This window comes from Asterias rubens, chromosome 20 (genome assembly GCF_902459465.1).
Source record: "Asterias rubens chromosome 20, eAstRub1.3, whole genome shotgun sequence".
In the NCBI taxonomy this organism is placed as follows: domain Eukaryota; kingdom Metazoa; phylum Echinodermata; class Asteroidea; order Forcipulatida; family Asteriidae; genus Asterias; species Asterias rubens.
Genome location: NC_047081.1, coordinates 6346679 through 6362802, shown reverse-complemented (window position 1 = coordinate 6362802; position 16124 = coordinate 6346679). Strand labels below are relative to the sequence as shown.

The 16124-nt window shown below is 42.0% G+C and overlaps 1 protein-coding gene across 2 annotated transcripts in view; it reads left to right on the top strand.

Moving 5' to 3' along the window:
• The window catches only part of LOC117304113 (WD repeat and FYVE domain-containing protein 3-like), a 98743-nt gene that overhangs the window by 24719 nt on the left and 57900 nt on the right, over nt 1-16124 (top strand). For both annotated transcript variants that reach the window (XM_033788613.1, XM_033788612.1), the window contains exons 4-15: nt 1384-1667; nt 2602-2794; nt 5507-5693; nt 6358-6524; nt 10219-10274; nt 10589-10833; nt 11266-11438; nt 12045-12146; nt 12877-13070; nt 13737-13875; nt 14849-14949; nt 15970-16118. In XM_033788613.1, coding sequence (XP_033644504.1) covers nt 1384-1667; nt 2602-2794; nt 5507-5693; nt 6358-6524; nt 10219-10274; nt 10589-10833; nt 11266-11438; nt 12045-12146; nt 12877-13070; nt 13737-13875; nt 14849-14949; nt 15970-16118 — 1990 coding nt within the window. The remainder of the gene's footprint in view (nt 1-1383; nt 1668-2601; nt 2795-5506; nt 5694-6357; nt 6525-10218; nt 10275-10588; nt 10834-11265; nt 11439-12044; nt 12147-12876; nt 13071-13736; nt 13876-14848; nt 14950-15969; nt 16119-16124) is intronic.

The following is a 16124-nucleotide window of genomic DNA, read 5'->3' as shown; positions in this document are numbered from 1 at the left end:
CAGGCTTTCTTAGAACTTTGCTCTTAAAGGGACACGGCAATTTACCTCTAGTAAGGGCCATCTCTACATGAGGAACATCTTCATTTGTATTGAAACCTTGCAAAGGGCACCACAGTAAAAGCACAGGGCACCGCGGCATTTGATGTGGGTGCTGTGGGATAATTTGAAGCCTGCGACATTGTACTTCTATGACGAAAAATGTAAATTTGGATTGACACCTTGCAAAGGGCACCGCAGTAAAAGCACAGGGCACCATGGCCATTGCTGTGGGCGCTGTGGGTTAAAGTGACGCCTGTTGTATTGTACATTGTACATGATAACGATGAGAATCACATGGCCATCATGTTGACTTCCACAAGACAAATCTTGACAGTAACAAATATTTGTAGCCTTTGGCGATTCGATTCACATCAGAGTTTCTGAAGATTTCTTGTTTTCCTGGATCAGTTTTTAAAACTCAGTATTCCTGGTAAAGGTTACTTAGGTGAACCATTTACAAAATGTAGAGAGCGGATCACAGTGATTGTGAGATTCTCTGATGCCAGGTAGAGGTCTTCTTAAACCACTTCCATTTTGTCCCATTCAGTCAAAAAAATCTTGATAAAGGTCATCCGATGAATTGAGAATTGAGAATGTCTTCGGAGGTATCAAAATTCTCTGAGGATTCTGAATTAAAACAGATATTGCAGTTTAAAGAGGTTGTTTTCAGGAATATTACCGGAAAGGAACCCATAAAGAATAAAGACGGATCAAACGAAATGATGGCATTAGGGATAAAAAGTATCATTTTGGTTTTATCTTTACACCGATTTGTATTTTAAAAGCTCTGTATACTCTCCCGAGTACTTTTGCCAGTTCACGTAAAGTCATTTTTAGGCGGCCCCTATTATCTAGGACTTCTGTTTGTTCTTCTATATTGTTTGGATCCCGTTTGTAAAAGTCCTCGTTTTTGACGGTTAAGGCCGGCTCATACTAACCTGCGAATACGATACGAATGTTGACTTCACATAATCGCAACGAATAATTGGCAGCAGTTGAGTTGTGCTCAACTCTCTTGCGAATATTGCAGCGAAAACAGAGTTGTGGCGTCAAATTTGCGTCAAATTCGCATCACATTCACATTCACAGGAAGTATGAACCTGGCTTAAGATACCCCCTCATATGCATTCATAGTTATACATGTATTCACATCTTTAATATTTTCCCCCTTTTCAATACACCTAGTTTTTCCTCAGCTAAGTGTCTTAAGATAATAAGATCAACATCTTAGCTGCTTATAGAGCAGCGGCAGCTGGCAGAATACCTCCTCTCTAGTAGGTCAGGGGGGATATAGTCGCTGATAATCCACCTCACCTAATCCCTCTGAATCTCTCTCCTTTCCAGAAGCAGCAAGTTGCTCCATCGCCGAGTATCTTGAAATCCGCTCCACGGCCGAGAGCAGTAACGGCTGGATGCTTCTCACGACCCTGAACCTTCTCGCCGGTGGCGGTCAGAGCATCGTCAACATGATGATGATGGCAGCGCTGCCCTCAACGTTGGTCAAGTGTCTGTATCTTTTCTTTGATCTTCCGGAGATTCCCAAGGAGGAGGAGGAGAAGAAGGAGGAGGGGGGAGGGGAGCTGACTCCGACCAAGAGGAGAGAGCTACTCCATAAATATGTTGTGCAGGTCAGTGTTGTAGCCACTGTGGGCGGTGCTAACCATGGCCTGGGCATGGCCTGCCCAGGACTCACAATGTTTGCCCAGTACTCTCAGCAAAATACACTGTGCCGCTTAGCACAGATTTGCCCTAGAATAAATCAAAATATTGTCCAATTGATCTGAGACACGGCTTATACAAGGAGTAACTAATGGTAGAGAGAATAAACACAGTCAAAAGGCCAGTCAACATATTGGATGGCCCAATAACATGAACAGTTTTGAAACCCTGGCATCTTGCCTGAAGCTTGCACTTTGAACAGCAATGATGGCCCCATAATTATACATTATATGTGCATGAATAATTTTGTTGATCCGCTCGCCCTTGATGGAATTCGGAAAAAAAAATTGATTTCTAATCCTCCACTAAAATTGGTCAACACTAGCTATATTGTTCAACCCTGATTGGTGCAGGTCAGTGGAGAAGTGTCTTTAGATTGTCCTCTTTTACCTGTGCTCAGGGACAGGTGTCACTACCGGGAGTCGAACCCACACTCTGCTGAACAGACACACCAGCCGACGATTTCACCAAACTCTTCCTAACTTAAGATTAATCTTAGGACTTAGGACCAGTCCCAACCCTGCACTGTAGCATGCAGACCTTATAGACTGATCCTAAGTACTCGTCCTAACTCGAGATAAGACGTGTCCTAGCGTTTCGTGAAATCGGCTGCAGTGCTCTTATCTTATCAAATTAATAAGAACATGAAAATAAAACCAACTGGAACACCTCAGATTGCAGAGTAGAGCTTTTAAAACCAAAGATAAATGTATGTAAGCAGGCTTCTCACTCGGAAGTTTTCACGCTCGCAAGCTTTCACGCTTTACGATCATAGTTTAGGTTTTCTTCCAACATTCAATCACATCCCTGGACCCTCTTCTCTTATATACCCATCACTTGTAGCTCCTTGTGAAACTGTGCAACTACCCCGCCCCTGCGGACGAGCTCGCCAAGAAAGATGACCTCACCCTCCTCTTCAGCGCTATCACAAGCTGGTGTCCTCCTCACAACAGTCCCTGGAGGAAAGGAGCGGCCGAAGTCTTGACCACCATCTCAAGACACGGACTGACGCAGGACGTCGTGCAGTATATTCACAGTAAGACATTTACCATTTTAAAATAATACCAGCAGCAGCTTGATATTGTAGAACTGTCTCGCAGCGTTTTTCCTTTAAAGGCAGTGGACACTATTGGTAATTACTCAAAATAATTGTTGACAGAAAAACTTACTTGTATCGAGCAATGGAGAGGTGTTGATAGTATAAAACATTGTGAGAAACTGCTCCCTCTGATGTAACATAATTTTTGAGAAAGAAGTAATTTCTCACTAAAATATTTGAATTGAATTCGAGACCTCAGCATCTGAAAGCACACAACTTGTGCGACAAGGGTGTTATTTTCTTCCATTATTCTCTTGCAACTTTGACGACCAATTGAGTTCAAATTTCCACAGGTTTGTTATTTTATGCCTATGTTGAGATACATGTACACCAAGTGATGAGAAGCCTGGTCTTTGACAATTACTAAAGGTGTCCAATGCCTTTATCAGTGGTCCCAAGCCAAATGCCAGCTGAAACACCTCAAGACCAGTCAAAATTCTCTCCAAGTGGTCCTTTGGGCTTGTCTAGTGTTGGAGAGCATTTTTGTTTGATTTGAAATATGGACAAGTGAATAAGCTGATGGAATAGTGCCGTGACAAGTTAATACACCGATCCATTAGGCTCCGCCCACGGCACATGGGTGCGCAAGAACATGTCTGCACAACTGTGCCCTGCGTGCCAAGCATACGCGCATGCATGTCTGACTTTTTGTGTCAGACTTTTGGTTGTGCAATGGGTTGCGATTGGTCAATACGCAATGAGGCGAAGCTTAATGGATCGGTCTATTGGTCCTGCTGGCTAGTCACTAAAAAAGCAGGCCTGGAATTAAACAGAAATGCCTTTGCCTTGGTGCCCCTCCATTTTGTTAAGGAAACAATTTGGATGATACCCATGCCTACTGTACACGGTATTGTTCATCCTTATGATGAGCTGTGAAGAGGTAACCCTTTTTCAGCCCCAGGAGTACATGTACGTAGGTGGCAACGTGCCCCCAGTTGATTTGGGTAATCAGCCCTAAGTGTATGTAGCCCTGACCTGGAAGTGGCCGCCAGGCCTTGTGATGCTCGATGATTTCTCAGAAATCAAAATGAAACAAAAAATAGTTGTGCAGTTGTTACTGATACCACCTGTTCCAATAAGCCTTAAGGATCAGTTCACACGGTAGTTTACAGGCAACCTGTTCCAGGCAATCTCAACGAAGGCAAAACAGTGGCCGTATAATTTCCACATCATTTGTTGATAATAACACATGTACAAGACACTGTGTGAACAATGTCCCCCGGGCCACTGATCAAATAGTCCCTTTTGCATGCTGTGAAAGTTAGATGTCCCGTAAACAAATCATTTTAGACAAGTTACTGTGTACGACAAAACCTCTTGACTTGCACAGTCTTTTCAGATATGAAAATATTTTTTTATTATTTTTTATTATTTATAATAATTATTATATTATTTTTTTTTATTTTTTTTTCGGGGGGGATAACTATTTGAGGTTTAAATATTTATACTTTGAATGTGTTTGGAAGTTGTTTACATACTCGCTTGCTTGACACATGCAGCATTGTCAATTTATTCATAGATTTTCTTCCTCATGAGCTTTGTTGCAATATGTATTCACTGTGAGAATATTTCTTTTGAAAGTGCAATGATTTGGTTCCTTATGAGCTGCATAAGGGTATCAGGATAAAAATAGTTCATTCTAAGAGCGTGCATTTGTGATTTACTATTTGCCCGAGAAGTATCTTTGGATAATGAAACTGGGACTGGATTATAAAACATTGACATTTTTTTCCGCTTAAAATAATCTCAAACGCCCATGGGTCTGATTCAGGAGATATATCGAAGAAATCCCCTAATGGCATTTTGTCCATAAGTTTCCTTCATCGGAGGCGATCCCCATCTCATCTCGGATTTGTTCCCCTCCCCTCATATTCACGCTCTCCTCGCTGCCCTTGAGGGGCTGCTCTCCCGACATAATGAATCATCGTCAAGGGGGAAAGGGAACAAAAACTCTGAGGGATCTTTTAGGATAGTTGATGACAGGAGCTAAAGTGATAAGAACGATATCGTTATCACCACCTTTGATATCTCCCGGCCATTGTATTATTTAAAATTCTTAAAAGGCACTGGGACACGTTTGGGTAATTGTCAAAGACCAGTATTCTCACTTGGTGTACATGTATCTCAACATATTATGCATAAAATTATGAATCTGTGGAAATTTGGACTCGATTGTTCATCGATTTTGCAAGAGAATAATGACTGGAAAAAAACACCCTTCTTGCACAAATTTTAGTGCTTTCATATGTGTAAAGGCTTGAGCTGAAGTCTTTTATTATTTGAGTAAGAAATTATCTCTTTCTAAAAAACTACTTCAGAGGGAGCTGTTTTTTACGCTTATATTCTCCATTGCTTGTTACCAAATAAGTTTTGATGCCATTAATTGTTTTGAGTTATTACCAGTAGTGTCCAGTGCCTTTTAATCAGTGTCACAGCAAAAATGCTGAGCCCCGTAGTGCATATCAATAAAAACAGCACTGTGACGTCACACTATGGACTTGATCAAACTAGACAATGAAAAATGCTTGCCCAATACATTAGCTACAGAAGTTTCCTCAGGGAATATCCACAAGATCGATCCCAGAAGGGACATTCCATTTTTTTAATCCACCCACTTACCTCACCCCCTCCTCCAATCTCTCCTTCCAGACAAAGGATGCCTTGCCCTCTGCGTGGACAACATGCAGCAGGTCCAGGAGCTGACCCCCTTGGAGAAAGTCGAGATGTGCTTCACAGTCTTCTGCTTCCTCAAGGATTCCAGCGATAAGTCCAGGGTCCTTCTGGATGAGTTCAGGTCTTGCCAAGGCTACATCTTCCTTGCGGACTTTGTCTTAAAGTAAGTCTTTTGACGATGACTAGAGCAAGCTAGTCGAACATTGAGACCAATTAGAAGTTAGTGAAGCTAATAACGAGACGTCCCCTCGATCCACTTGAGCTAAAGTAGTAGTCCTGGCCAATGTTCTACCTTCCCCTAAGATAGTAATTAAAGAGCAGGACAGTTCTTTTCAGAACTGAGAAGTCTCCTGAGTTGCGAAAGTCTACTTTGTGGTAGTAGAATATTAAGAAAGATAAGCTCTAAAAGGAACATAATCTACCCGGCAAGTAGATATGTTACCTCACCATGCAATGCCTCAAATCCAATGATAATATCAACTTAAAGTAAGTGAAGATGAAAACTTGATTGAAGATGACAAGATTTATTTCAAGAAGTAATTTGAAGAATCGCAGCTAGAAGTGACAGAAGGTATTGTAAAAAGCATTGTATTGAAGCGTTGGAGGCCGGTTGAGTCAAAGTTATTGAATTTGTTGTTGGCTGACGGCACTATTGAAGTGAAGGCAGTTGCAGTGTTCTTACATGTACCAGAGCCACATCCAACTCTGACATCTCTCAAAATGCAAAGTATAATCTCATCCCAAGTTAGAATCAATGACCAATTAGGACCCCATACATACTTCAGTATCTTCTCCTCGATAGTTAACTTGAATTTTCTTCCTCCCAGATTGGAATCCATGGGCGATCAGGAATCCATTGACTCGTTAAGGAACCTCGTCTTATTGATCTCATCGTTAACTCAGTGTGGTTATAACGAGTTGAGGCCAAACTCGGCCGTTTACGAAGCACCATTCCAACTACCAGGCTTCACACTACCACAGCCAAGCGGCAATGGTGAGTTTACCAGCCATTCAGAACCTTGATGGCTGCCAGCCAATTCTGATGGCCACCAGCCAGATTTTGGCTTTCATTAACAGCTAGATGTTGTTGCTCATTTGGTTTCTGTCATCAGTCAGAACTCGAGGCCACAAGCCACTTCTTGTCTAGGGAGTGTCTCAAAACACTTTTTATGCAAATTCTTTATTCTGGACACACATATGATCCATTGGACTGCCAGAATGTTCTGCTGGACCCTATCATTGTGCTAAAGGACAGGAGCAATCCTTCACGAGTATTTTTAACGTTCCAATTGAATGTTTTGCCATTTCACAAAACAGTCTATGAGCACGCTCTGGATCACTTATCCGATCAGTGAAGAGAGTCCCTACTGTTTTGAACCGCTAATTTACCACCAGTCAGATATGGTTAAAATCACCAGCCAAATATGTCTTTCCTTGTGATCAGTAAGGTTAGACTTTCAATCAAAACTATGCATTAAAAAGTCGTAACTTCAATGGGAAACCACATAATATTTTCGACCTACATGTACCTACTGACTTAAGTGTTAGACTTGTATGTTGCTGGTGTGTCATTGCCGAGTGCTCAAGCGCAGAGGACTCTTGTGTTTCTGATCAGAAGAGTGTGGGTTCGAGTCCCGGTCTTGATGTTTGTGTCCTTAACCAACCATTATTGCTTTGATCTTCCGTCGGGACGTAAAGCCGTAGGATTTGTGTGGTGTGAAACGCACGTAAAAGAACCCAGTTACACCTTGATCGCTAACAGAAGTGTGTTTCTTGCAGTGGCTGTTGAGTGCACCCCAGCATCTTGTAAACCCTTAAAAGGTGCTATATAAATGGGTCTCATAATTCATAAGCTTCAAAATGTTAAAAAGTTTTTTTCAAGCTCCTTGAGCACCTCATTGGTAGATCATCATCAGTCGGCTGCACAGCTGGCGGACACAAGCTTTTCCCATTCTCTTCTGTCTTGTGCTTTTCTCCGAATCTCAAGCGGGGAGAGCAGAAAATACGGGGAGACTAATCTTCCAATGTACTCGGGGTACAGCAGGCGCTGACGACCTTGTTTGTGTTGGCCATGCGATGGGGAGTACAGAGCGTAATGTTGAGTGCCTCGTAGGTGGGTTTCCGCAGGATGTGTCCGACCCATCTGAGTTGTCGTTTTTGGATGGTCTGAGTTAATGCACTTTGGTGGCTGAGGTTGTACAACGTGGTGTTAGTAACCCAGTATGATTCGGAGGCAGTTTGTATGATAGCTATTGAGATATGCATTGGTGGATATTTATGCGCTATCTATGTGCACTCCAGTGTTATTTATACGATTATTTTATATGATTAATGAATAGGGTAGATGGCCTTAGCTTTCGATCCAATCCGGACCTTCTTCAGAGGCATAAAACAAGTACAAACAAATTCATATCCATTTATAGAAAAAGAGAGGGGGAAAGGGATTAAGGAAAGGATCCAGAAAGAAGCGGGAAAATAACAGCCAATCAAAGTTTCTATTTCAGAGACAATATTGGTGGCTATGAACCAATAGGAGTGAAGTGGCGAGGACAAAGGATGTTTAGAATGAAAGGATGGGTTACTGGACCATAAAAGTGGTAAATGTATTGTTCGACAACAATGCAGGGAGACATGAAAGGGTAGGATTAGAGAGCAAGTTGCATCATGATGCAACTAACAATGGTCAATTAATAAGAATAGCAAGATCAAAGGTATGATGATTTTAAAAATAGGTATGAGGGACCTGTGGAAAAAAAGGGGGGGGTTTACTTACATCAGATAGTTACAGTGATGAATTTATAAAAACAACTTTAAACTAGATTAATTTATACTTTATGTACAAAATATATACAACATATAAGTTCTTGGGCAGAAGTGAAGTGGAGGGTAATGAGAAGTTATTTAACACCAGTGTTTATGTTGAGTCCAAAGGGTCTGACTGTCTTGAGTTGGTGGATCCAGTGTGATTCCCTACTCTTGCGGTGTGTGTCATCACCATTGCAAGCTTCAATCACCAGAAGTTCAACATCAATGACACTATGATTGGGGCTGTTAAAGTGGATAGAGACTGGGTACGGTTTCTTAGTCTTTATGGAAGAGACATGATTCGCAAAGGGAAGACTAAGTTTTGTCTTAGTCTCTCCCACATATTGTAGCCCACATCTCTTACATGATATGACATAGACTACATTAGACGTGCTGCATTCAGAGTTGGTCTTGATGTTGTATAAAGAGCCAGTGGTATGACTCTTTACCTTAAGTGAGGGCTTAATGTGCAGACACGTTTTGCATTTGGAACGGGTACATTTGTGACAGCCCAGTATATCTGTCGGGGGTTGTGTTTGGACTGTACCTGGGGGAAGTTTGGCCCTGACTAGTATGTCACCAAGGTTCTTAGGGCGGCGGAATGCAACCATGGGAACCTCAGGGATTGCTGAGTGTAACCTGCTGGAGGAGTGAAGTATAGGCATGTTATTATTGAGAATTGAGGGAAGTTTGGGTAGTTTGGGGTGGAAGGTGGTGACCAAAGCAACTCTATTGGTAGGAGCTTTTTTAGCTCCCGTGTTAGTAAACAGAGTATGACGAGGTATGTTGAGAGCCCTGTTGATAGCAAGTTGGACCCTACGTTCGCTATGTCCCCTAGATACAAGGTGTTTCCTTAGCTCTGATGAGCGCCTCTTGTACAGGGTATCTGTGGAACAGATACGCCTGATACGTAATGCCTGACTGTAAGCAATTGCCTTCTTACAGGGACCAGGGTGACAGCTATTGGAGAGAAGGTACTGGTGGGTGTCGGTGGGTTTACTGTAAACATCTGTGACAAGGCCATTAGGAGACTTGGTTATTGTCACATCTAGAAAGTTCACACTGGTGAGAGATTGTTCGGTAGTGAACTTTATGGTGGGGTGAAATGAGTTGATATGGTCAATAAACTCATCCAAGCTGTCTTGGTCACCACACCAGATGGAGAAAATATCATCAATAAATCTCCACCAAACTAGTGGTCGGTTGGGGGCGGAGGTCAGGAGTCTGTCCTCCAACTGAGACATGAATAGGTTAGCATATGAGGGTGCCATTTTGGTACCCATGGCAGTACCCTGTACCTGTAGAAAATGCCTGTCAGAAAATGCCTGTCAGAAAATGTGAAATTATTCTTCATTAGAATGTGGCTCATGAGTTCCTCACTGAGGGGCGGGACTGATTACTAGCATTGAGGGCAGTAGAGACACATGCACTCATGCCTTCATGATGGGGTATGTTAGTATACAGTGATGAAACATCAAAAGTAACCAAAATGGCAGAGTCAGGTATTTGGTGCTTGACCTCATCTAGTTTGTGGAGAAAGTCTTTGGTATCCTTGATGAAGGAAGGAATACGGCAGACTAAGGGTTTGAGGAAGCTATCGACAAACTCAGAAATGCGCTCTGTGGGGCTACCATTCCCAGATACAATAGGTCTCCCCGGGTTATTGGGCTTGTGTATCTTAGGTAGAAGGTAGAACCTTGCTGTACGGGGGTCATGTGGGAGGAGATAGTTAAATGTGTCTTTCTCAATACCATTGGCGTTATAAATCCTAACCAGGGTGACACTGATATCTTGTTTTATATGATTGATATACATGGTTGTCCAAGTTTCAGAGAGCGTTGGAAGTGACAAAATGCCTTTTTTTTTTTTACAAACTTCTTCAGGTAACAGTGTGAGAAATCTTCAGGCATTCCAAGTACTACAGACCATCTTCTTAAAGGTAAGCATTTTGAAGAAAACTTTGATACATAACTCTTAAAAATGTGAACAGATTGCACTCGGTGCTTGATAAACTTTGCATGTATACCTAGCTGCATACAATGTACATGTCATCATGTATATTGAACACGTTCCTTAGCTGATACAAACATTTTCTAGCATCGGCAGGAACATGATAGGTTGTGAAAACACTGAACTCAAGATGAAATATTGAAATTGAAGTATTTTTAAAATTTTTTATTTGGGGGAGAACTCAACTAATTTAAGGATTAATTGGAGCCCAATTTCAAGCACAAAACCCATCTTGTTTTCCAGGCCAACACAATACAGCTATGCGGCGTCATCCTCGAGGTCATCACAAACATCTACAACTCCGACAACGCCAACTACTTCATCTTGGAGCCGCAGCACACCCTGTCACAGTTCATCGACCGAGCGACAACCAAGTCACCGGACATCCAGCTCAAGATCTTTGAGTTGTTGGAGTTTGTCGTCTTTAATCTCAACTTTGTTCCTTACAAGGAGCTGATCAGTGTGAGCTTACTCATCAAGGCAGGGAGGTAAGAAAGCATGGTTGATTGTCCCTTGTTACAAGGGCCCAATTTCATAGAGCTGCTTAACCAGAGAAACAACAATTTGCTTACTAGAATAAGGTTACCAGCCAAACTACCATTCATGTGTATGATTTGTGACTAGAATGGTTTCCTGCTCGTTTCTGCTCGGCAGAAAATTGTTAAGCATTTTTTGTCTGCTTTTCAAAGCAGCTCTATGAGATTGGGCCCTTGCTCTTATGAAAACTCTGGCCACTTCCCCCAGGTGGTACAACTGAAGCAGTATTCCCATTGGACTTTTTCTTCCGCTGGGCTTCTTAAAGGTGCAACTGCCATCGTTAAAGTTTCCTACAAAAGTTTGGAATTAAGTTTCAGATCTTTTTGTATCATTAGTACCTCTCACCCCTGACTCAATGAGAAATGTACTTTCCCTTTTTTCAGTGCGATAGATTGCTTAATCAGAGCCATCAAGTGTCTGCTGAGAATCTTAAGGCACAGCGTCGTGTACAAGGATGTCTACAGAGAGGTCGGGCTACTTGAAGTCATGGTGACGTGTCTTCATCGATACGCCGCGTCTCTCAAAGATAATCTGCCTGACAACAAAGAGGATATATGTAAGTTGAAGGCACTGGACACTATTTGTAGTTCCTCAAAATAATTGTTAGCAGAAAAACTTACTTGGTATCGAGCAATTGACAGTATAAAACATTGTGACGTATCGTTGAGAAAGAGGTAATTTCTCACACAAATATTAAAAGACTTGAGGCCTGAAGCCTTTTATTGTTAAAAGCATCTGATAACAGTTGTTGTAAAATGTGCTATTGACCCAATTCACCTGACGTCATCATCGGATAACGCCATACTGGTGGGCAATGTCACTGTGCGTTATCTAGTGAAGTGAGCATTTTAAGCGACACTGCGTTTACAGGTATACCTATTGACCACCAAAATGGTGAGCGTGGCACAGTCGCCGCATGTGATGTGCGTGCAAAGGGTCAATAAAAGACATAGTAATTATTTTTATGCGTAAAGAAAAGCCAAGTTATCAGGTAGGGACTGAACAACCAATCCATAGGCAACATGAGCAAGGTTTCTTCGAGGAGGGATTTTAAAACTGGGTTCCACTGAGGTGAAAGTCAGGGTAAGGCAGAGTCAGGGTTAGAAATATTTAATTAGTTGCAAAGAAAAAAAAGTCAAGGTATTTCTTTTCTTCCCTTCAGGTTCTGTACCAGAAGTCGATATCCCAGAGCAGGACCAAAATCTAGCATTCCTTGTGATGGACTGTCTCACATTGTTGCTACATGAAAATGGAGATAACGCTAGTAAGTATGCAGAACAGAGGTCAAGGGTCAGAGGTTAGTCTCTCAGTGGGTCATGCAAGGTTTGTGTCAGAAATGAAGAGCAGGATGAACACTTTGCTTTCCTTGCGATGGACTCTTGCGTACAATGTATTTCACTGAGAAGAAGCCGAGTCATCAGGGTTCAAAGGTCTGATGTGAGGGGGGGGGGTTTCCATCAGGTAAATTTAGAGTTGGCTTTGTGGCCATACAGACACCTTACACCAAGGTCAAGCAACGGTAGGTAATCGTTTGACCTCAACGAGGGCGCTCTTTGAGCATGACATCATACAGAAAGGGTCATGTGGAGAATTGAAGACCTGGTAGCTGCTAAGACAGAATTTCCCTTACAATTGTTGCTGCTTAGCAGAAATGAGCAGGACACCAGTCACAAATTGTACATGTGACATGGTATTTTGGCTGGTAACCTTATTCTGGTAAGCACAATTTTGTTGTGCTTAGCCAGCTTTTGTGCATAAGCAGCTCCATGAAATTGGGTCCTGGGGCCAATTTCACAAAGCAATAAAATTCATCGCAAGACAAATTTTCAGTTTCACCATAGTGATTTGTGTTGTGACATCACGTTTTACTTAGCAACTACGTTTTACTTAGCAACTACGATGTATTTGCAGTTACGATCAATCTTAGATCTTTGTAAAATCGGTCCCAGGTCTGATGTTACAACGTATTTTCTCTCCTTTTTTTTTACTTACAGCTGTGTTCCGTGAGTGCGGCGGTGCTCGGTGCTCGCACAATCTGGTTCCCTACATCCAGTGCAGACAGCATGCGTTGGCTATCGTACAGCAGCTGGTACTCAGCAGGGACGGTGAAGACGACATGGGGACGTTACTAGGGTTAATGAATTCCACTCCGCCCAATCAGTTGCAGCTAAAGACTGATATATTACAGGTATTCTATAAGTTTTTCTGCCCTTTTCACACCCATACACTCTTGATTTGCTGAGATGTAAACAATTTAGAGCTATTACAATAGCTTTATTCCACGTACTGCATCTGTTTGGAACCCCTTGCCTGGTGCATGTTTCTCTCTGTTCGAAAAAGAAAACTACCCTGAGCTTTTTTTTTTTATTAGATAGTTTTACTTCCTTAAGACTGTTAGCCTTGTTCAGGGCGAACTTGCATATAAAAAAAACCAAGGCCAGTAACAAAATTGCTTTGAAGGAAAAAGGCCATTTTCGAAAAATCGGCTAGGGCTACAGGTACAACTATAACTAAGGGTGTTGCTCATGACTTCTTATATTTTACTGCATGATGACATGGTGATCCAAACTAAGCCTTAGCCGTAGTGGTAGCCACTAATAGGCGACTTTTGAGAAACTCGCGCATCAAACAAAACGGCGGCACGCTCAGTATTGCGCGTGTAGGTCTGAGCACGCGCAATACTGTGAAAAGGGACCGTCCAAAAATCTCCCATTCGGACATGCCCCCGGCATTTTATCCGCATTTTTTTCCTTTGATGTGAATTGTTTCATGCAAAGTTACCTTTTGCTGTAGACTTTGTTTAAGACAAAAAGTGCAGGAATCATCTTCATTTCCTTTCTGTTTATGTCCGCAGTCGCTGTTGAACGTTTTGAGGGACAGTCACCGCTCACGGACGGTATTCCGCAAGGTTGGAGGGTTTGTTTATGTTACTACGGTGCTGGTTAGCATGGAAGGAAGCTTGAGTGAATACCTGAAATCTCCATGGGATACTGGTAAGTTATATTCAGTGTTAAAAGTCTAAGATTTGCGTAGAATTCTTTTAGTCGTGGGTGCCTTGCGGGGTAAGCTGTTACAGAAGACTTTTAAGTGGTCAAGTGCAGTGGACCCAATCTCTGGTTGTTCTGATTCACAAAGTGTGGGTTTGAGTTCTGGGCCCAATTTCATAGAGCTGCTTAACCACAAAAAGTATGTAAGCACACCAAAATTATGCTTACCAAAATCAAGGTACCAGACAAAATAGCATGTCACATATATACAATCTGTGACTGGTATCCTGCTTACTTTTGCTTAGCAGATTGATGTCAAGCACTATTTTTGGCTTTAGGAAGCTGATGAAATCTGGCCCTGGTCTAGAGATTTGGCAAGACATATAAAACCATTACTACTTCATCCTTCTGAAGGGCGATAATCTGTAGGTTCACATTGACAAAATTAAAAAAAAAACATTGTCTGACTAAAAACTTGAATTAAAATACTTAACAGACCTGACTGTCATGTATTCCAGGATGGTGTTGCTAACCCTCCGTCAAAATAAATTCCCACCTCAACTCCCCCCCCAAAAAAGAAAGAAAAAAAAAACGCCTTGAAACCACTAACCTCATAAATTTCTATGGATTCAATGATTCAGCCGCAAACCCTCTGTCCAAAAAGTATCCTTTTACAAAAAAATTCCCAAAACATTGCACTACCAAAAGAAGAGCTCACATTTCGCCACAAGGAAGGACAGTGCTACCAACCTGTTGACAAAGTTACACCTTCACAAAACAAAAACAACAAACAGATTTGCCTCATAAATTTCTTCGGATTTGAGGATGGTGCTACTAACCCTCTGTCAAAGAAATTTCACCTAAAAAAAAAAATTTGTTGGCTTCCAGGATAGCACTGTCAAACAAATTTCCACCTTTGTCACAAAAAAATACCCCAAAATATTGCTTTACCTGATAGTTTCCTTCCTCTAATGTTCAGCTTCCAGAGAGCAGATTTTCACCTTCATCCACGTCATGTTCCAGACGCTTGCAGCAGCCATGAGACAGGAACCGGCCAATGCAAAATTCTTTGCCTCAGAGGTAAGGTGTTGCTTCTTTCCATAAACACTGGAAATAGTTTTTGCTTTTATTCGGCATGGCGTGCTGTGGCCAAGCGGATAAGTAAACAAGACTTTGGCTTTGGTGTTTCTGATCAGCAGAGTGTGGGTCCGAGTCCCGGTAATGACACTTGTGTCCTTAAGCAAGACACTTACCCTTTATCGCTGCGTTTTTTGGATGGGAATCCATACTCGTTTCCTTAAGCAAGCCACTAAAAACCATTGCTGCGTCTTTTGGATGGGGCGTAATGCCAGAACCCGTGGTCGCCCTGGTGTTCCTGGTTTGATTGACTGTATTTTAAGACTCAAGCTCTGGTGTTTCTGATAGGCAGAGTGTGGGTTCGAGTCTCGGTCTCGACACTTGTGTCCTTATGCAAGACACTTAACCTTTATTGCAGTGTCCTTTGTATGGGAACCCATACTCATTTCATTATGCAAGACACTTAACCTTCTGGATGGGCTTAAAGCCGTAGGTCACGTGTTCGCCCTGGTGTTCCTGGTTTGATTGACTGTATAGTATTTTAAGACTCAAGCTCTGGTGTTTCTGATCAGCAAATTGTGGGTTCAAGTCCCGGTCTTAAAACTTGTGTCCTAAGGCAAACGATCAACCTTTATTGCTGCATGTGTTTCCTTTGGATTGGAACCCATACTCGTTTCGTTAAGCAAGACACTTAACCATTGCTGCGTCTTTTGGATGGGGTGTAAAGTCATAGTTCCGGTGTTCGCCCTGGTGTTCCTGATTTGATTGCCTGTATTTTGTATGGCTATGTATTGCGCCACAGCAGCTTGTAAACCATTACATGGTGATATAAACATGGTGCAGGAAAAAATGCTGAGTGCTTTGATACACCCATTGGATGTGAAAAAGTGCAATAATATGAGAACCCATTACTATTATTATAACTATTATTATTATCTTTTATCTTAGGCATGAGGATAATTTTCAGGACTTTCAATTTCGTCAATCTCATCCCTGCTTGTAAATATTCTTGTTTTTTTAAAGATTCGTTATGAGAGCTTGACTGATGATATAAGACGTCTCGGTTGTTTGAGTCATGCCACAGAGTTGCTGCCACATTCTCACTTTCAGTCGGTTACTAACGACGGATCATCGAGCACGCTGCCATTCCATAACTTATTTGATATCGATGGGTGAGT